We start from the raw sequence: 22,744 nt of genomic DNA, 5'->3' as shown, positions 1-22,744 counted from the left end.
GAAGCAGTGATAGCATTGTGTTTAAAAACTCGGCATTTCTATCGGGGTACTACTACTTCTACTACGTTCTACAACTACACCTAAATATCAAATTTGGATCTAAGGATTCGAATGTCTTTGTGTACTTGTGTATTAATGTGTGTCTATGACACCCACATTTATAAAGCGACAAGTCTCACAAAAGGTAAACTCTGAAAGCCCTGCACCTGTGGCTTGCTCGTCTAGACTCCTAGACAAATAAGTTAGGGACATTTACCCCATACATTATATACTCATCATAATGATAGAAAATTAACATAATTATTTAATTTTAAACAAATTCTTATCATGAGGAAAATCTTTTGTTATACCATTTTTAGACGTCTATCGCCCGTTATTATAACCAGTCTATCGATCAATCTTTAGTATGAAAACATTGGATAGATTCATTTTTAATAACGGACGTATTTTTTACGCGAATCCTCTAAAAATGTCACATTTTATGTAAACCGGACCTAATTAGTGTTTCAAAAAAATACCTTACCTTCTCAAAAATAATTAACGTGTGAAAACACAAAAAAATATTTAATGATAAGTACTTTATTTATTATTTAACACAATCCTGTAATTCTGGCACTGAAATGTTGATAATTACCTACTTCCTACGTCCTCACAGGAGGTCGATTTACGCCAAATCTTAAATTAACAATGCAATTATTGCACTTATTCCTTAATAGCACTCCGACATAAATCTGATAAGGTGTCAATACGTATCAAAATCGACTTGTTAATGTGTATTTCGTTTGTAAAAAATATAAATCACTTATTTAAATACATATATTAATTACGCGATGCCGGCGAAGCAAAAGGAGATTGATTTTAACTGGTATAGGTATATGAACATATTTGAGTATGTATGTTCTGTCATAACTACCCAACTTTTTTTAAATATACGAGTAGCAGACGAGCATGTAATCCACCTCATGATAAGTGGCTACGCAGCCCATGGACATCTGTAATCAACCCCAGATAGGATTATATATTCCTTTTTTTTTTTTGTTTTTTTTTTTTTTTTTTTTCTCGAGGGGGAAACCTTCAAAAGGTACCCGACGACGTGGGAGTGACGCCGGGTTATGTGGGATTTTTACCGCACTAAAACCCCCCCGGTGGCCGTCCTCAACGCTTGTTGGAGAACTCCGGGATCTCCAACGGAACACAACCGGAGCCCTCCAAGCGCGATGCCCAACGGGTTCTACCCTGGGGGAGCAGTTTTCGCTCCTCCCACACCATGTATGTTTACGACGGTATGCGACCACACATACCGCCGTCCTTCCCGGGGTCACTTGCTGGACGGTTCGAGCTCCCACTCTTGCCGTCCGCAACCCCGGAAGCCCCCTTTTAGTCGCCTCCTACGACAGGCAGGGGATACCGTAGCCCTATTCTAGTCCCGGAACTACAGGGACAAGGATTATATATTCCTACCTAAGGTCGGCCACAGATGTGCCGCTACCCCTGAGGACTAAGCTGGAACGCCTCGGAAAAGTATGTCTCCCTTACCACAGCCTTTAAGCCAGAACAGAACAGCGCTTAACGCTGCTGTTATGGAGCAGAGATAGATGTGGGGTGGTGGTGGTGTGGTGGTGGGTTTTCAGTATCATTTAGATCGTCGATTCCGATGGCCATCGGAATCGACGATCTAAATGATACTGAAAATGTCAGACAAGGGTCAGACAACGGCCGTGCCTGTCGATAATATTGTATAGGTATATACTATTATGTCTGTCACGATCCGTGACTGGCACGTTACACGTCTGTGGAACTAATGAACCCCCTCATCTCAATGTACCAACAGGAAAATTAATTAATACAGACACGACAATTCTTAGCCAAATCATATCAACTACAAAATTTCATTATAATTGTTGATCATACTTATTCCAGTACATTACGACTTACGAATAATAAATAAGATACAAAGGAAAATAATAACAATCTAAAACCCCTTCTTATGAATTCATTGACAAGAAATATCGTATTGTAAACAGAACTCGCGGTGACATACGCCGCGGTGTTATTAATACCGTTTGAGTGTAACCCTCAAACGCTGAGGTGGTATGATAGACCAAGATATTTATGAAGGAACATACAGTCCTGGTAATAAGCGGTCACTGTTGCCTATAGATATCTGTAACCAAATTCATTTAGAACAGGGATCGTACTTAATGCCATTATCATTATCTGAGGACGAAAATGGCCATCTCATAATTATGTAAGACCGGCATCTAGCTCCCTTTCACCGAAATATAAGTGTCACGCTAGAAACAGATATAGCGATGGCACCTCCTTGGTTGAACAATACTACGTTTACCACCTCTCGTCGTCAACCGATTACTGTCCCACTGCTGGACACGAGTCACTCAAATTAAAAGGATTAGACCATCGACCGCTCTAAGTGCGTATTGGTAGATTTTACATAACTTTGTTATTTTTAGATTATTTTTTAATAAATCTCTCAGGTATTCAAGTTTCTTCGCGATATTTTCATACGCTGTTAAAGCAAGTGATAATTAATTTCTAACAAGCACAAAAATTAAAAAAAATCACAGGTACGTGCTTGGGCTTTGAACCTCGGACCCCTCGATCAAGAAGGCGAGTTTCAACACTAGGTTGTTTGGCGCTGTATACTTTTCATTTACCGTACCGATCATAACGTTGAACATATTTGTAGTTGTCGTATTAATTAGTTGCATAGTTTCGTATTAAGATACTCGTTGTCACTGTACTGGTAACACAAATTAGATGCCGGGTTCAAACTTCGGCTAAATGTCTAATTGATGATTGTAGTTTTCATTCTGGATGTTTTGTATTTGTTTTTCTCTGTTTCTATGGTACCCACGATACGGTATCTATATATGTGGAGCAAACAGTAAAGAGTGCGTCCTTTATTATTAAAACACTGGACCGTTCTTCACGGTTCAATGCTTTGGAAAATTCCTTCCAGGAAAATGTCACTTGCAATAAAGGAGTTAATTATGTTACCTATACAAATTGCAGCAAGATTTCATCGTGACAATATTTTAAATTCATTGTAAATTTACTATCGAAGTGGATCACAATATAAATTATATTTTTATCAATATTTATAACAACATCATGACCTCACAGCTTTAAATTAAATATTAATGTATAATTTAATTAAAAACCAAGAAAACGTCTAAAGTGGAAAATGGTCTTAATTAGGATTTCATTCGATGATGTCGTGAAACTAATTATAGATCTTTGAGCAAATCAATAATATAAATACATAATACATTAAGTGTAAAAATGAAATATTTATATGATCTCTGAACCATGACCGTTTGGTCATTATGATTTTATTTGACCTACTTAAAAGGCTAAGAATTTAATTATTATTAAAATTTTAGTAAATGGTAAAATAAGACACAATTTGAAGCGCAGGGTTAATCTGCTTACCTTACGGCAGCCGGCTATTTATACAAATACGAGCGAGTCGGCGCCAAGCTTGCATTCGATACTTGTCGCAGACCTGCGCGCGCGCTTCGTATCTCTATCGATCTCCGCAAATCGATCGCAACTAAATATAATCGTTCGCTATTTGCTATTCGTCTCACATCTGACAAACGCAAATCGGTAGAAATATTGAACTTTACTCGGGATTTTTCATTTTATTAGACATAATAAATCCCTGTATCTTATCTATATAGTTTATTGTGACAATTGTAGTATAATGTGATTGTTTCTTCAAATAATACGCAGTTTGCATCAAGCGACATTATTGTAAGTATTATTTATTTCAATTATATTAAGATACTACTATCACTCTGATTATAAGAAATGTTGAGTTTGTCCACATTATAATGATTTAATTGCGCTATTTTTAACATATCAGTGCGACGCATACAAAATTTATACTAACTTGGTAGTATTAAAAATTCTTAATTTATAATATTTATTTAAAATTACCGGTCTAACGGATGAAATATTTTTTAAATAGATAATCAAACAAACCTGTTATTTTATTTGAGTAAAAAACTATCTATAAATTTACTACAATTGAACTAATGTGTAAACTAAATATATTATCTAACACGTGTTGCAATTATACAAATTGAAACAACTTATAAATATATTCATCCTAAATATGATAATAATGTAAACAATGTAACATGTAAAACTTTAGGGCGTTTACACAGGCGCGATTTGAGGTGGGCGAGCTCGGATGCTTATTTCCGATATACATTATTTTTAAATCGGAAAATAGTAATATATTTCATTTTTTTATATTGCATAAAGACTTGAGGGGCTCTACATTTCGCACCAATGAAATATACATCAATTCAAATTCATTTATTTTAGAAATTTTACATGATATATTTAATAAATATTTTACAATTCCGACTAATAAATAAATACTTTAGATAGGTGTTAATATTCGGGTCAAATTATTTAATATATTCGGAACTTTATTTATTTAGAGTGCCTTGTTAATAAGAACTTATAATTCAATTTAAAAAAAACACAAATTACAATTAAATAGTTATTCAGCAAACTGGAATTAGAGACATCGCTATTTTAAATTTACACATTAGCATTTGTCAGTAGATACATCTCAGAGATTTGTGTGCATACTATTTGTTAACAAGGTTAGCATGTGAGCATATGAAATGGTCACGTTGCACCCATGATAACATATTTAAATAACTCTTAAGGATCGTAAAATTTCGGAACTTAGGCAATTAAAATGATAATTAGATATTTTTTGTGTCGAAACGACGATTCATTAATTGTAATATCCTTGGAGCCAACCAATTATCAATTGTAATAATGTAATGAATAAAAAAAAGATTTATCTATTTTATGATATATGTATTTATTAAATATAAAAAACAAATTCACCGTGCCACCGACCGGAAAAGATAGGTACCGGATAGGTAGGTAAATGTATGTAGGTACTAGAGCTAAAACAACATAAAAATAGGCAAGATCATCAAAATACATACTATTTTACCGATTACTATGAAGCCTAGAATCTAGGTTTTTTTTTTTAATTTAGAAAATATTAAGTATAGATTATATTATATACTCTACTTGAATTTACTGCGACCACTTACTTGACTATAAAATCGCGGCTAAGTATATTATTATGTTATCACACTTTACTATAAAATGAATTAAACATTCACGCAAATCGCAACTGTGATGATGACCTTAGGCTCCGCCATTGTTCATTCAGTATTTTTGGAATGGTTTCATAATAAATTCATAACATAGTTGCCATTTGACATATAAATGCTGATACTAAACATGTTATATATTTGAGACTTATACCTACTATTGAAAACATTTATATAAATATTATATTAAATACTAGCTGACCCGGCAAACGTTGTGTTGCCATAAAATAAAAAAAATGTTAAGGGTGAACAACCCGTATCACTTAGGGGCATGAAAAATAAATCTCGTGTCACAATGTTAACGTACTCCTCCGTAACGGCTTCACCGATTTTCACCAAATTTTATATGCATATTTAGTAGGTCTGAGAATCGGCTACTATCTATTTTTCATACCCCTAAGTGATAAGGGTTGTTCACCCTTAATTTCTTTTTTATTTATATGGGAACACGTTTGCCGGGTCAGCTAGTTACGAATATAATATAAAACACACCTTTATCGAAATTCGAAAATTTAGATAAATATAAAGTATTTTGCGAATCACCTGCACTTCGTCGGCTAAGCCTTATACTCTTTTCTCCAACCCAACCCATTTCTGTACAAAATTTTATCGACCGTACGTTATTTTTATAACGATCGTGCAGTCCACCGCTTCGCATATGTATTTACATTTCGCACATTTTATTCAAAATCTCCGTCAAAATTTAAACGTATACAAAGCACTTAGTACAAACAAACTATTTCCATAATTCATAAACTCTTTGCTACAAAAACAGTTCACGGAATCTGGAAACACTTTCGTATTTAGATCGAGGTTTTGAGGTTAGGATTATGTTTATCTTGTTGATATCATATGTTTTTAACGCATTAGGTACTTATAAATGTCAGGGTAATAGGAAAAATAGCATGAAATTGTTTGTTATTTAGGCGATATTACAATATAACGGTTAATACCTACTATTTTTTGGGTCACTGAATAATAATATTACTTAAATGGCAAATATTTCAATAAAATGTTTATCTACCAAAAACAATATCTATCAGAAACTTTTTAAAGCAATTTATTATTCGTAATTAAATTTATACCAAACATATCCGTCGAAATTTATGCAGCCGTTTGGAAGATTCGTATCTTAAAAAAATACAAAAATACAAGATACGCGCGAGAAACATAACCCTTCCATTGCAGTCGGGTAAAAATGGACAAGGAGATTTTGTAATCCGAAAATTTTGTGAAGTAAAAAAACATAACCCTTCCTTGGCAGTAGGGTAAAAAATGTTACGAAAATGTTCAGAATTATCATTAAATTTTCTATTAAGCTTGGGTAAGGTTAGTTAATTTCTTGAGCAGTTCAGAGAAAACCACTTTGAGCTAACGAGGAAATGCACGCCGGGAACAGGAAGTTCAATTTTCGTGTTTGTTGCGGTTAGCCAGAAATTCAATTTTGGCAACTTTAGCTGTTCAAACTAAACGTACAATGGCGTGAAATTTTAACCAAAACAATTTATTTACAGTAAATTCAAAATTGTAGGCTTCATTAAAATTGATGATAAACTTTATAACCACGCAAAAGTCGCAATAATATAAACACATCATTAAATGTTTTTCCGGGCATCGAACCCGAAACCAGACCGGTTTGGTACCTGTTTCACGAATCTGGTTGCCAATTTTATCATTATGGGCCCCAATATGCTATTTTATCACTCTTTACAGACACAACCTTCCTCAGACCAAAAGAAGCAAGACTTGAAATTCGTTAAATAACTTTACTTGAGTAAGTTTCTTCATCAAAGCAAGCGATAGTTGATTTCTAATACAATAATTAATCAGAGGGAATTAATTCGGTCAGACCTTCAATGTACCAGCGGCTACCAGCTATACCTACTGACCTCCTACAACGCTAAGTAAATACTACATTTCTTATTAAATAATTATCATTAACATAAACAATTCCATGCGTCACTTCAATTTAACAGTTAAAAATATAAATTATGCACAAGCGATAAGGCTTATCAAATATTCACAAGAGGTCAAAGTATTTATGTAAATTAGCTCGGGAATAAACAATACAATATGGCCGTAACCTTGGGAATGGTATTGGGAATATTAATTAATTCCCAGTGGTTCTATTGTTTAGTCACCACGACTTGTTAATAAAATTAGTTGATATATAAGATCAAATTGTTGATTGATTGATTATTCAGTGATAACTAATTTGTAAAGCACAATTGCACACGTGCTTGTTTCATATATGTATTCTCGATTCGGTCTACTAGCGTAGGAAGCCATATTCAATACTACTAGGGCATCACAGCTGCGAAAATTAAGTATATAGTGGGGAAACCTTAACTAATCTAAAAAGTGAAGCAACATTGAATACGGTTAGGTTTTAGATGTCCGCTAGTACGAGTAGCTAATTTCAATGCCTCCGCGCGTTCGATTCCGGTAATTTTTGAATATTATTCTTAAAACGGAAGGTTTTTGAACGATACGAAAACATCGCTAGTGACCGACGACCGACTACCGTCACGCATGTTAATCAGAACTGCAGATCTGACGATGGGCCTACTGTCGTACACCTATTTCTGCCTAATAACAGCAGTGTTAGGCGCTGCTGTGTTCCGTTTTGAAGGGTGTGGTAAGGGAGACATACTTTTCCGAGGGGTTCCAGCTTAGTCCTCAGGGGTAGCGGCGCATCTGTGGCCGACCTCAAGTAGGAATATCAAATCCTATCTGGGGTTGATTACAGATGTCCATGGGCGGCAGTAGCCACTTAACATCGGGTGAGTCCAACATGCAGTCGCATGCTCGTCTGCTACTTCTATATTATAAAAAAAAACTCCATGGCTCCTCCAATTCGCATTGTAGCATCGTAATAAAATAAATTCCAGTTACAAGAAGAGACCTAAAAGACATAATAAGGCCTCCAATATAATGACCACTTCCAAATAATGTTACCTTGCAAACATGGTTCCATTAAACTCCATTGTTAGTATAAGATTTCATAGATCTAGTTAACATTTGAATTGACACGTGACGTTCGACACTGACATTATTATCGCGAAAGTACTCATGTATCTACGATGTAGTAAAATAAACGTGGCGTCATTAATGGGCTAATTGAGGTCATTGAACTGGCATTCATGGAACTTAATCAAACAGACGAGCAATCTCGATATCATTGATATTGAACACGTGTTTAATGGTTGTGATTTTGTTTGAAAGAATTAGCTAAGAGCGATTCAGATACACTCAGGGTTCAGTACCATTATTTTTGATTTTTAGTATTAATTGTTATCACAACAACTATAAAAGTATATAACCTTTAAAAAGCCTAATCAAGGATGTAAAATTTGAGACAAAAACCAATAATAATAGTCAAAGGTGTGTGAAGTCTGCATCAACTTTTGCCAATATACGAGGGGGGATTACCCCCCTTACAATATAATGTAAGGGGAGACACGTGCCCAGCAGTGGTACAATAATGGGTTTTTAATTATAATGATGAGGTTTCTTAATGATGTAATCGTCAAACTAGAACGAAAGGAAGGTCGTATATGTTTACGTTTAAAATAATTGTATATTAGCAGCAACACGACAAATTAAAAGTAATTTAAACTTGCGAAAATGTGACTGGAGCTATATTAGTCATGCAAAATTGGGAGTTTGGCAATCGTTTCCTGCTAAACACTGGATTTTAAGGCAATTTTGTATTCACTGAGTTTGAGTTACTATTAACATTACGTTTCCTAAATAGGTTACCAACACTTGTAAATATAATATGCCAATTTTGTTGAACTTAAGACTTAAATATCTCGAAACTATCTTTATGTGGGCTGGGTCCCTTTCATTTAAATACGTCCAACTCTTAAAGTATGGTATAGCGTGATAAGAATAAAACAGGATTGACCCTAAGGGCGTCCGTATAAACGTGTAAGTATCCATACAAATACACATACTCATAAGTGTGGGTATTTTTGTTTTACACATGTGACGAAGATCATAAATAATATGATAATTGCATCAAGGGGGGCAATATATCTTAGAAACGATCTGAATGTCAACAGTTATCTGGAAAACACGACTAGAGTTGTCAAGGATAGACAATACAATGTAATTACATATATACAATTATATTATTACAATTATATACAATTATGCCAGCGTTTTGGGAACCATGCCTCACACGGCAATTTTAGATGGCTTTTTTTATTTATAATTTTCTTGTATATATTTCGTAAATAACTCCTTTCTTAGTTTATAGTTTATTTTATTACTTAAAATTTCATATATTTAGTAATTATAATTGTAAATAACATACACTAAAATTGTATAAATAAAATAAATAAATAACGGCAAATTTATTTTTCTCAATAAAAAAAATTATAGTTATGTGTCTGTAATATCGATATACTTGTAAGTCTAACTAATAAAACTTCATTAACTAAAAACGCATTTATGAAGTTTTAATAAGACTGTTATCAATCCGACAAATGAAATGATAACGTTGGAAAATATTTATTTGCAAAATTTACGATTTGTGGAATTTTTAATTTTATCTGACAATTAAAAATAACACACTTTATACCTAATTATTCATATTTATTTACAAATTTGTGTACACAGAGACATAAAAAAGGCATTAAGAGATATAGTACCTACATAGGACTACTTATTTCAACCTGATTTTTTTTCTTTATTCTTATTCTCAATTTATTTTATATCCGTACGAATTTTAAAATGGTAATATTTTTCTAAGTTTCTGAAAAGTTCTATTCCGTGAGGTAATGTAGATCTATTATGATAATTAATATTACCAAATTCAAACTTAACAACATTTTAATGATTCTGCCATATTTATAAAAGAAAACATTAGGAATTTTCCTTAAATATATAATTCAACGTTCTAGACTAAACGATATTAATATTTAACAAGAAGTTGTAAAAAGATTAAGTTATCTTAAGTTATTTATAACGTGTGATGAACAATATACTTAAAGTATTACTGTGTTATTTGATATATTATTATTATAGAGATTGTCTTTAACATAAGTGGCAGTAAAATGATACGAAGTAATTCATATTTTACCTACGTTTTGAGTCAATGCAGCAAAAGTAAATCAATTTGGCGATTTCTGGATCGCCAAATTAATTACTTTTGCTGCTGTATCCACTTTATAAGTTTACTAGCTGACCCGGCAAATTTTGTATCGCCTCAAAATCTATTTATCAAATATATTTCATATAAAATATAGCCTATGTTACTCGTGGATAATGTAGCTTTCGAATGGTGAAATAATTTTTAAAATCGGTCCAGTAGTTTTTGAGCCTATTCATTACAATCAAACAAACAAACAAAGTTTTCCTCTTTATAATAGTAGTATAGATAAAGTGGAGACCCGCGTCCCGCGTGGCGGAGCAGTCTCCATGCTGGCCTGATGCGCGGAAGGTCCCGGGTTCGATCCCTGGCCAGACAGATATGTAAATGACGAATTTAGGTTTCTGTTTCTTGGTCTGGGTGTTTGTGTGTGTCCATAGCACCCCCGATACAGGGAATCCTAGTATGGGGCTGTAAGTGTAGAAAGCGTTTATTATTAACCATAGCCATTGCATCTACGCAGAGATGTGCTGTAACTTTCAAAATATTGTATAGAAAATAGATTTTGTCTGACACGACACGTTGAATGTCTGGTTATATAAATAGCCGTAAGCTTAACGTCGTTTGTAGTTTTAATAAACCGACGATCCTTACAAAGTGTACAATACTAGCAGGATATATTTGTAGAGATGACTCTAACATCTTGACTGACACCGGCATGAGGGCCGACCCAAGATACAACCGTGGAGTTGACGGCATGACATTAGTACCCCCAAGACACCCTTTCTATCTGTTTGTAGAATATAAAACAGGCCTAAGAGATTTTATGTCTAAGGCAGTTCTAGAAAACATGTCGCCCGTACCAAGGTACAAGGAAATGTTTGATGGACTAACTCTGCCTCTCAATCGTGAGTTCCGAGGTTCAAATCCCAGGCACGCACTTCTGATTATTCAAAGTTATGTGCGCATTATAAATTAATTATCACTTGCTAAACGGTGAAGGAAAACATCGTGAGGAAACCTGCATACCTGAGATTTAAAAAAAAAATCTTAAAGGTATGTGAAGTCTACCAATACGCACTTGGCCAGCGCGGTGGACTATGACCTAATCCTTCTCATTATGAGAGGAGACCCGTGCCCAGCAGTGGGACAGAAATGGGTTGTGATGATGTCACCTACTTTTGTTCCAGCTTTATCACATTACAACTGTAAGTTTGAAAATAGTAAACATTGCAAATAATTAAATTTACGTTTGGTAATAACATTCGCTATCAATAATGTAAAACAACGCATAGTTTATTTTCCGTCATTAAATTGATAACATTATTTTATCAAAGTAGTGCAAAAGAAATTAAAAACAAAATTTATTTGTTTAATTTGTTATTAAATTGATAAATATTAATGTTATTTTTATCTTAACCAATTTGTTATTACGGATTTGGACTTTGTGTAAACTAGTAAGTGATATGTGATAGCTAAGTGATATGTAAGTATAATGTATTGGTACTATTATGTTACTAGATGTGATGATAACGGAATTTGAACAAATGTTATATCTACCTATTAAAAGTTATGAAGATTCCTTAACGCTCATATTACGGGCACGTCATAAGATTTTATTAACAAACGATCTTGTAGTCCATCTGATGGTAAGTGATAACTTTAAACCATGGACACTTGTTGCTAACTTAAAGAGCAGGTTATATCTAAAGCCAATCCAAAAAATGCGATGCCACTAAAATGGGTGCCTCCCATGAAAATCAATCGTAATTCATATCGTTTCACCAAAACCCAACAACTGTTTGAAGCTAGAAATAAGTGTAGCTTTATCTCACCCAATGAACTGTACTTGTTCTACTTTTCAATGACTTTGAAGAAGGTTTTTACATCTTTAATTATTTCTGAGATCACCTTAATGACATAACTATATAACCTAAGTGGTCAATAACAAAGTATACACAGAATGTATTAAAAATATTAAATCAATCCAGCTTTAAAATATCTCATCCAATGCCATAATTTGAAAAAGTTTCCGCTTGTTCGCGACATTTAAATTTCAAATGGGTTTGGAATGTTCGGATCTAGAATCCTCGATACAAAGTTCTTCCATATTTCATCGTTTACGCTACAAGGTAATTTAAAAGTTGCTGGAAAACATATTTGTGTTGCACAACTGTTTGTATAAATATTGGTTTTATAAGTTAAAATAACAAGACTTTTTACGAAGTATGAAGCTGTTTTATACACACTTCAAAAAATAAGATTTTGTATCCGACCATTATGTACATGTACGTAAGTACGTAAACTTGTATGTGCACGATGTTTTTAACTATAATTATATTGTGATTTAGTTGAATTATTGATTGATAGGTAAGGCCTTTTTTTTGTTTACGACGGGAAAACCTTCAAAAGGTACCCGGTGCCGTGGGAGCGACACAGGGTCATGTGGGATCCTTACCGCACTAAAACCCCCCGGTGGCCGTCCTCGGCGTTGCCAAGAGGACTCCGGGATCTCCTACGGAACGCAACCGGAGTCCTCTGAACGCGTTGCCCCTTCGAGCTCCGCCTAGGTGAGCTTCAGGACTCACCACACCGTCTGGTGTTTACGACGGTATGCGACCACACACACCGCCGTCCTTCCCGAAGTTGCTTGCTGGATGGCTCGACCTCCCAATCTTGCCAGCCGCAACCCCGGAAGCCTCCTTTTAGTCGCCTTTTACGACAGGCAGGGGATACCGTAGCCCTATTCTTGTCCCGGGACTACAGGGACATGATAGGTAAGGCCAAAGCTAAAATGGCGGTGTTGCCTTGTAAACTATGTGTCCAATAAAACGTCAATACGCCAATTTACGTATAAATAATTAATACTACATAATTTTCTTAAGCAATAAATAAGTATTTCAATCATTTTAGGGACATTTTAGAACGGAGACGTGGCAAAACTTTATTTACGCAACAATTTCGAAGGTGGTAGAACCCTTTGTGGTTCGACTCCGGCAGCACCACCGCCACATCTATTCCTGCCTCATAACAGCAGTGTTAAGCGCTACTGTGTTTCGGTTTGAAGGGTGTGGTAAGGGACACATACTTTTCCGAGGCGTTCCAGCTTAGTCCTCAGGGGTAGCGGCGCATCTGTGGCTGACCTCAGGTAGGAATACCTAATCCTATCTGGGGTTGATTACAAATGTTCATGGGCGGCAGAAGCCACTCACTATCAGGTGGACTGCATGCTCGTCTGCTACTCCTATATTATAATTTAAAAAAAAATCAATTCTTGGTTACACTTGGTTACACTTTCTTGTTAGGAGTGATCAATCTATGTATTTTACTCATTTAAGGGTAAATACGGAAGTAAAATGAAGCACTAGGAAAGATAATACCTTAAATTGGTTTTATGATAGCGTATTGCTTTCAGCCGACTTTCAACTTTGCGGAGTGAATAAAACTTTTGCAATTTCAACTCTGCTATAAACTTAGTGGGACCTTTTTTAGGGTTCAGTACCCAAAGGGTAAAAACGGAATGCTATTACTAAGCCTCCGCTGTCTGTCCGTCTGCCACAAGGCTGTACCTCCTGAACCGTTATAGACAAATACTTGAATTTTTTACAGAGTATGTAACGGTAGCCGCTATAATAAAAACACTGAAAATAAAAAAAACGTTGAAATTAATGGGGGTTGCCATACAAGAAACAGCTATATTTTGATATTTTTCTCTTTATCTATTAAACGCGGTAAGAAGTAGATAGTTCAAAATTTTACAATGTATTTATTTCAATGGTTACTATAATAAAAAATACTGACAATAAAAAATGTGGTGGTACGGAACCCTTTAACGCGAATTTGACTTACACTTAGCCAATTTATCTATTTAGTTGGGAGTGGTAAGGCTATTTGTTGGAAGGGCTAACGTTTGTCAAATCATTTAGTTATTACGTACCATCACATTTATCGTTGTTTCTCGTGGGATTGTCTCCATTGTCATCCGTGAAAGTTGTACAACAGACCGTTGCCAAACTTAGAGCAAACTCGTGAAAGGGCTTTTAAATAATTGATCTCCGTCAAGCGTATGTATATAACTAGATGATTATAAGGTATGCGTATGAGAAGCGAATAGGATAAGCATTTTATTGGCAAAGTAAGCAGGATATACAGAAAATATAGATCTAAAACCGCATAACCATGATACTTATTGAAATTGGTAGAACAAGAGCTCTACCAAAAGCTAGTCACAGATGAGTTGCCACTCTTTATAATTAAGATGGTTGCCTCAGTAAATCAGTGTAAGTCATCCGACCACACGCTCCCATTGAAACGCAAGAACTGCTTTGTGATAGAAATAGGTGGTAGAACCCTTTGTGGTTCGACTCCGGCGGTACCGCCACCACACCTATTTCTGCCTCATAACAGCAGTGTTAAGCGCTGCTTTCTGAGACTTACTTTTCCGAAGCGTTCCAGCTTAGTTCTCAGTTCTCGACCTAACGTCGACCTAATCTTACCTGGAGTTGATTACAGATATGGGCGGCAATGGCCACTTACCATCAGGTGGCAGGCTGGTTTGCTACTCCTATTTTATAAAAATAGGTGTCGTGGTTCTGCATCCCCGTTGGGTAAATCACCTTTTTACTGTATACGCCATCACAAAGGATCGTTCCATGGAAACAGTGTTAAGTACCGTAATACTTTACCCTGTCTCGTCCTTTTATTACAGTCCACTAAACATACGAGCCTCACAAGCGTTGTCATGTGTTTATCTCGATATAGCCCGGCCTATTACTCAATTGAGTGTTTTTCTTGTTTTATCTTTGTCTTTAAGGAATTCCCTTCAGGCAATTTCGTACATAAAATATGTTACCGAAAAAATAAAAACTTTATTTGTAATTATAATAAGTTAGTGTCCTTTTATTTTGACCCAGTTGAGGACATCAAATGTATAAATATTTTCTTAATTAATTAATATACATATTAATGTATTTCGCAGAGAGTATGTTATTAGAATAATGAATAATAAATTATTTTGGTAATTAGGTAATCTATAATTTAATTATCTATCTTACCTAAATATTTTTTTCTAATTTCCCTCAAATTCTAACACGTATTATTCGGATGTGATGCTATTTAATTTAAAAAAGCATTATTTTTTACCCACTGTCCATTTTCTGACAAAAATAATTAAAACATTTGTGGATTTTGGGAATTTAGCATAATGGTATAAAGACATTTATAGAAAATAACTTAAAAAGATATTAATATAATTTATGTATTTTTATAAAATATACAAATTATATTGAGAGAAATTTATTTATTAACATCTCTCCTTATTTTGTTTCAGATAATAACTAGAGATGGCTGCCGAGGTGTTTGCCAACGCCACCGTCGAGAATGGCGTCTCCGACTTATTCGCTGGGCACATGAAGGCTCTAGGGAGAATGTTTTACATAATTTCCCCCAAGGAAACCATGTATGAGAAACAGGAAGACGTGCCGAACTTTTTTAGACAGGTGAGCTTATGTACAAATTTATTCGAAACAAACTTTGCCCCGCGGATTTACTTGCAAAATCCCGGTTATACTTTCGATAAATGTTTAACATTTATCTTTGAATAATTTATAAGGCAACCATCACACATTGAACAATTTTAACAAAATCCATTCATTATACATGTTTTATTAAAAATTAAACTAAGTATCACAAAGTCTCAGTTCAGAGAAAAACATATTTATTACTCTAAAAATGTAGTCTTGTTTTTGTTTCGCACAAGTAAACAGACGTGTTTAGGAAATAGTATGTTTTCAATTTACTTGAGTAAACCTTGGAAGTAAAGGCACTTTATAAACCGTTTACGTTGTACCGGGAATGAATACAACTTGCAAAACAACGAAACTAAACAACCAAAGCGAAACTGTTTATCTTTAATAGGAACGTACCAAACGGAAGTTCCGTTTGCCTATCAGCAAGCACACGAAACATCCCATCTATATCTACATATGAGGCCGCTAGAACCAGAGTGGCCTAACTGTATTTTAATTATTTTTGACCTATGTGTATTTTCGTAATTTAAAAATGTTATAGTCCGCGTAAAACTGCTAGTCCGCTCTGAATATAGAAATGAAACGCGTCGCTATAGTAAATTGTATGACTACACCTCCTCGCAACAAATTCAGAGCGGACTATACACTTTTACTTTTCTCCATATTGTACATCGTTTTTGTAGTTAGGCTACTCTGGTTCTAACAGCCTCATATATAATATTGATTATTTTATAGACGGGACGCTTTAACGACTTACGGTCACACGTACTTACACGATCCTCCCTCTGTAAAAGTCATTGTAAAAAATAGTTCAAAATGACATTTTTACATACTATACATTACATTCAAAATATACATTTACTAAGAAATTGTTAAGCAAATAATGGCATGATGACAATATGGCATGCCACAGAATGAGATGTGAATTGTGAATACCTTAGATAAGTATAGATATCTCACCACCTTGTAATTGAAGGAAGCCATTAAGTGGCTTAAACGGCTGACAGAATCGTCAGCCGTTTAGTGGCTACCATGATGTAAATTATGCGGAACAATACTGACATGCGCAGTTAAGTGGTGCAAAACACGAAATCGAAGAAAAAGTGCGGAGAAATATCGTTTCATTCGTAAATGATCTAAAAAGTATTTTTTTAAATATTTTTCAAACACGAAAATAGATGACAGTGACAATTTCAATTGTCAAAACTCGTTATATTTTATTGTTAGGAGACAGAAATCTTCACTAATCTATGATACATACATGCATACGCCCAAAAAACATAACCTTTCTGCAGTTGGGTAAAAAAGTTGAAAAATAACAATTTTGAGATATCTCCAATAATTTAAAGATAACATTCAATATTCTATCCCGTGATGTTCACGAACTCGAAAAGTTCCGAGATAAGAAAATTATTCCGTTCATTTAAACGAAATTGTTTAAAGTTTTAAGTTTTTATATCTCTCCTAGTAATTTCCTTAAGGCGTTATAATAAGCTTCGCAAGAAATACGACTTATATTATTGAGATTAGACCTTTCTAATTCTAGAAAAAATGTTGTCTACTCTATTCGTCATCGCAAGGTATGTTACAATTTAAAAAAATGTCACATTCATTAACTATAAGTACTCGAACTAATTGTAAATGTGTCGGTCAATCAAACATTTACTTTGAGAAATAAATTATAATAGAATTTAAATTATTCCTTCAACTCTACAGTTACGACATGCAAATTAAAGCTTTTTACAATTTTAATGATTACATTATAGGATTTTTCCACACATTTGTATGTTAATAATTTGTTTTTGCTTTGATTTTGCATATGCCAATAGTATTTTTGGCATTTAAGTAAATTATGACCTTAATTTACGGAAAGGATACTTATTTTTTACAAATTGATTATCAAAAAGTGATTATCAAATTTCACTGCATGGAAAAGAATAATTATAAAAATACTGTTTCTTTTTTCAAAATACCAGAGATACCATTAGAACACAGAAAGGTTCCGTTGACAGATATTACAATAAGACACAAATGACAAGGAAATTAAAATTTACGCATGAAAATAAGAAATATTTGTTACTTAAAATGCCACTTAGAAAAATCAAGGTCAATAATATTGCACAAAACAAAATTCGCAGACAAAGCTACGCCTTAATTTTTTTCTACTGTAAATTCACCATTTTGTAAACAACATGAATAACAGTGCGCAAAAAATATTACAAAAAATGTAATACTAATGTGAACATGGGAAAAATATTGTTATGAATAATGCAATAGCATTTTTGACAAATAGCATTATAATTTGTTATGCTCAGTTTTTATTTACTGTTATTGTTAGTTTCGAATGACGAAACAGCTGACTTCATCGAAATCATAGATTACGTACAAAACATGTAAATAAAAAAAATAATGTATTCATAGGAATTATTATAATATTTGTATGTAGTTTTTAAACTTGTTATTATTTTTAAGTTAATCAATTTCTGTCTCATACATGCTATCCACCTGATAGTAAGTGCTAAGTAGTCACTGCCGCTTATGGACACACCTCCATATAACCTATTGCCTCAGGTCTAAAATATAAATCAGCTGACATCCACAAGAACAATTTCCTTCAAGAAGCAGATATGAAGGTGGTACATCCCACCCTTAATGGAACCTCTTAGCATCCACCTTTAGATCCTGGATTCAACAATTAATTTAGATTTCTATTTTTTAACTCATATGTCAATGACCTCTAACCTCTATTCGTACAACACAGGAATCTTGGTACATCAAAAACAAAACGCCCCATTTAATAAAATAGATCACTTATAATAGTTTTTGCCGTAGATAAAGGTAAATGTCCGTAATACAATAATCATTTCAGTTGGCACTTAAACCTTCCAATGAATTGCTAATTACTCTCACAATAAAAAAAAACGATTAATGATTGACAGTAATTTGGAAACGGAGTACATTTTTTACTCAATTATATCGAGCATTTACACGCAGCAAAAAAGTCACAAAAAATCAACAATTAAGTAAATATGGGGACAAAAAATGTGCAAATAACGTGGTGACATTGCGATTTTTTTTCATTAAGTATATTAATCAATGACTTGCAATTAAATTGTAACAAAAAATACAACAATAGGTATAATAACATAGTAATGTTACAAATGCAAAAGTAACTATGTTTGTTTGTTACCCATTGACAACTAAATTGTAGAACCGATTTTAATGAAAGCTAATGTGAAGATTTTTTGAGCCATAAGGAAAGACTTGGGATACTTGTCCAAAAATAATTCTCTCAGGGATCCTCTCTGTTTGTTAGTCTCTGTCTGAAGTAATTTGTTTTCAGGACGTTCATATTAGTTCTTTCTTAGATATAACAAAACATCTATGATTTACTTCAATAGTTCTACAAGCGTATACAAATTTGTGTCCGAATTGATATAGACGTCTATGGGTGGCATTTACTTAGTCTTATTTACTTGCAAGCTCATTTGCACTTCTATAAAATAAAATCTATTAATATAAAGCAATCGTATTCACGAGCTTTCGAAAACAAAACCTTGTATTCACGTCCTCTACCTTTACCTTGAGCCTTATAATCTACATAAAATTATGCAACTGTCAACTAAAGTTAAAAAATAAATATAAATGACGCGCGGATTTTTTACCTCAATGACTTGCAACTTTACGAAGGTGTGGTGCCAATAAAAAATGTATTATTGTTGCAAACCACAAAGAAGTAGTGTACGAATCATAGAAACATAATGATTAATACTTTATTATGGAAGTCGTGATTCAAATTTTTTGCACTATAAAGTGTTCTAATACTATTCGTGAAATCAGAGTTACCAACGTGCACGCTATTCACCTGTACTCTTACCATGAGTTTTCAAAACATCCCACAATTTTACGTTACGTTTACTCAATCTATTATTCTGTTCCGTTTGCTTAGTAGACTGAGTAAACGTAACAATAAGTAAGTGCTCAAGTCTTTTAGTCTACCTCACATGTTCGCAAAAAAGAGAGAAAACATAAAGCGCCATTTTGTCAACTTAGACATTTTATGTTACGTTACTGACACTATAGTTCTGATACAACCCGCTAGGGGCGCTGATTGGAATTTGTATGGGCAAATACGTAAACAAATACCAAAACGGTCATATTTGTCAAAACGTAAAAACGTTTTATATATGTATATGAACACCTGTTCATGCATATGAATATGTGTAAACAATTCGATATAGAGCGGGAGTTCTACCTGAAGCCGATCGGATGCGTTGACACACCTCACTTACTTGATCGCCTTATAAGTCAGCTGGTATCCATAAAAAGCCAGTTAAAAAGCAGTAATTTACAAAAACATGGTCGCTCGTGACAATTTTACTTATCTTTATGTTGAAATCGTACTCAATACAAGTATGAATCTATGAATAAAATAAAAAGTCGTCAAGGTTGCTTCACGGTGCGTAAAACTGTAGGTAACTTTCAGAGTATCGTTGGTTATCAGGAACCTTTGCAAGTTTTCCTTGTATATATCTATGTATTAAAGGCGAGCTTTGTTCTATCGATACGTGACGATGAAGTAATGAGGCAATATGTGTATAAATTGAATTGGAGTTACTGATCGCCCCATATTTTTACTTCAATGCTGGGGTTATTCCCACGATTAAAGATCTGTGTCAATCACATTGATATTGATACTAAGAAAGTCGGTATAAGAGATATTTAGTTCGACATAATATTTTATTGTATTAATTTTATCATCACACATTTTTCAGTATCTTTTTATTAACATTCCTTCAGTTTGAACGACACTGAAGGAAAACAAAAAAAATGTTTTTTTTTTCAATATATACATCGAATTATATTATTTAGTGTCTCTGTAAAAAAAATATACTGAACCCATTAAAAATATTAGCAATTGATTTTATCGATTTGATTTTAATCGTGAGTAATACACTGAGCATGCAACAAACCACAATGGTAACTTTTTGAAGGCTTTTGCCAGTCTGAAAAACAGGAAGTGTAATCCTAGGTACTTAAGTATTAATCCACTACAACTTTCCGATTAGAGGTCCCTGAGTTCGAATCCTGATGAAAATGTAAAAACTAAATTTAGATCTCTTTTATGTAACGAATTGATAATAAGAAGATAGGGTGGATGAATCAAACATTTTTCGACAAAATACTATTTTCTGTTAGTAAATCAGTTAGTCTAAATGGGTGTTTTCCTACGCCCACAAGAGTATACAAAGCACCTAGACCCAGAAATCGAACCTGCAACCGTTTCCATGGCAAACTAGTCAGTATATCATTATGTCGCTAAGATCACCAGTGATCAATTTGATTTTCGCTATCTCAAAATAGTTTTTGACCTATAATGTTATCTATAACAAGTATATTTTATAAACATTCTACTAGACAACTTTTATTACGTAAGTAGGTAACAAAGGTCAAAGAAATAAGATAACTTCAAGTGAAGAGTGCTTTTTGCAGAACTAAATTAGATTAAATGTAATAATCGTACCAGAAACGTTTCCCAGGATGGCAGAGAACCGAGCTCGGCTGTGGGACATGAAACAGAAGCCATCTATCCATCTAAGAGTAGATAAATCGTTTCTGCTAGTTTCGTTAGCGATAGATCATATTATTTTTAGTACATATTCTAGTTATTTAGTATTGAAGGAGCGTGCTGAATTATGCTCTAGTCCAGCGTTCGGTACCACGTGGCCCGCGATCCCGCATGCGGCCCGCGGACCTTACTAGGGCTTAAATTGTGTTTCTATTTGACGTCCTTTTTATTTCGCCATCAAAATTTCAAGAGACTACTTCCCATTCCGACCGTATCACTAAATAGATTGTCAACCGCTTCTCTAAACAACTGCAGGAAATATCTGAGCTAAACAGTTAAGCATTAAAGAAGAAAAACGCAACATTAGACTGCCTAGTGTGTAATCCGCCTAACCACCACGAGGTCATTAACCATAACCTTTCGCTTGAGGATTGTAAATCGATTACCGTCAACAGGGGGCGCTCGTTATGGCACTGATGTCACTTAATCACCGATGTTTTAATTAACTGTCGTTATCACTAACTACGAATGCGTTGGTTGTTTATGAACTAGTTAAATGATTGTAAAGTGTGGCGGTATTCGTTCTTACTATAGGAAGAAGCATCTATCGTAAAGTAAAATAAAATAGAATTAGGTACTTGAAAAAAATCTAAAGTAAAAGTTAATAAAATTAAAATATAGCCTGTATATTTTTTGAGTTCTTTGCCAAAAATATTATTGCAACTTACTTTCTCAAATTGCTTCGTTTATTAAAATAAAAATAATAGGAAGGTGTACTTTATTTTCTCTTAGAAAAATGTTTCGATATTTTTTCCAAATATATACTGAGATATTCGTACATATTTATATACAATAGTATATCTCAAAAAAGTATTTTTCAATACACATTGTTGTAAAAGTAAGTAAATATTCATTAATAACACATGTTTGTTAGCGATGCAAATTTTATAATTGTTAAGTTGTACGAGGTACATAAAAATTATTCACTCGTGTCTATAGTTCATGTTAGCAACATTACAACCCACTAAATTATTTTCAAATTGAACATTAATTAACATGAGATAAAGCCATTATCCTTCTTACAAAACGAACACACTGGAACTCTGCGCGATATCTTACGAATTCCTTTCTAATTGACTTTAAACTTTCAAATTTGACCAACACATTTCTTTCCCAACCACAATTATCAATATCTCAATGTCACTGCATATTTCGAGATCGTCTTATTAAATAGCCAAGTCTTTGCGAAGTGTTGCTTCACACGAATTGCGTAACCACTGTAACTTGAGTCGCGAGCCCGAACATTCACTACGGCGACCCGGCCCTAACCTAATGTAACCTAACCCGTTGGTGTGCGTTACGGGCTAATGTGCGT

At 34.0% G+C, this 22,744-nt stretch overlaps 1 protein-coding gene across 1 annotated transcript in view; it reads left to right on the top strand.

The window, feature by feature from the left end:
• The first annotated feature begins 3,495 nt into the window (after positions 1-3,495).
• Positions 3,496-22,744, top strand: part of LOC140750110 (alkylglycerol monooxygenase-like) — a 33,446-nt gene continuing 14,197 nt past the window's right edge. The window contains exons 1-2 of the mRNA XM_073083474.1: positions 3,496-3,777; positions 15,602-15,770. Coding sequence (XP_072939575.1) covers positions 15,615-15,770 — 156 coding nt within the window. The 5' untranslated portion in view covers positions 3,496-3,777; positions 15,602-15,614. The remainder of the gene's footprint in view (positions 3,778-15,601; positions 15,771-22,744) is intronic.

Source organism: Epargyreus clarus, unplaced genomic scaffold, assembly GCF_041222505.1.
Source record: "Epargyreus clarus isolate Ecla_fem2 unplaced genomic scaffold, WU_Ecla_fem_2.2 ptg000019l, whole genome shotgun sequence".
In the NCBI taxonomy this organism is placed as follows: Eukaryota; Metazoa; Arthropoda; class Insecta; order Lepidoptera; family Hesperiidae; genus Epargyreus; species Epargyreus clarus.
This window is presented reverse-complemented; position numbering and strand designations above follow the sequence as displayed.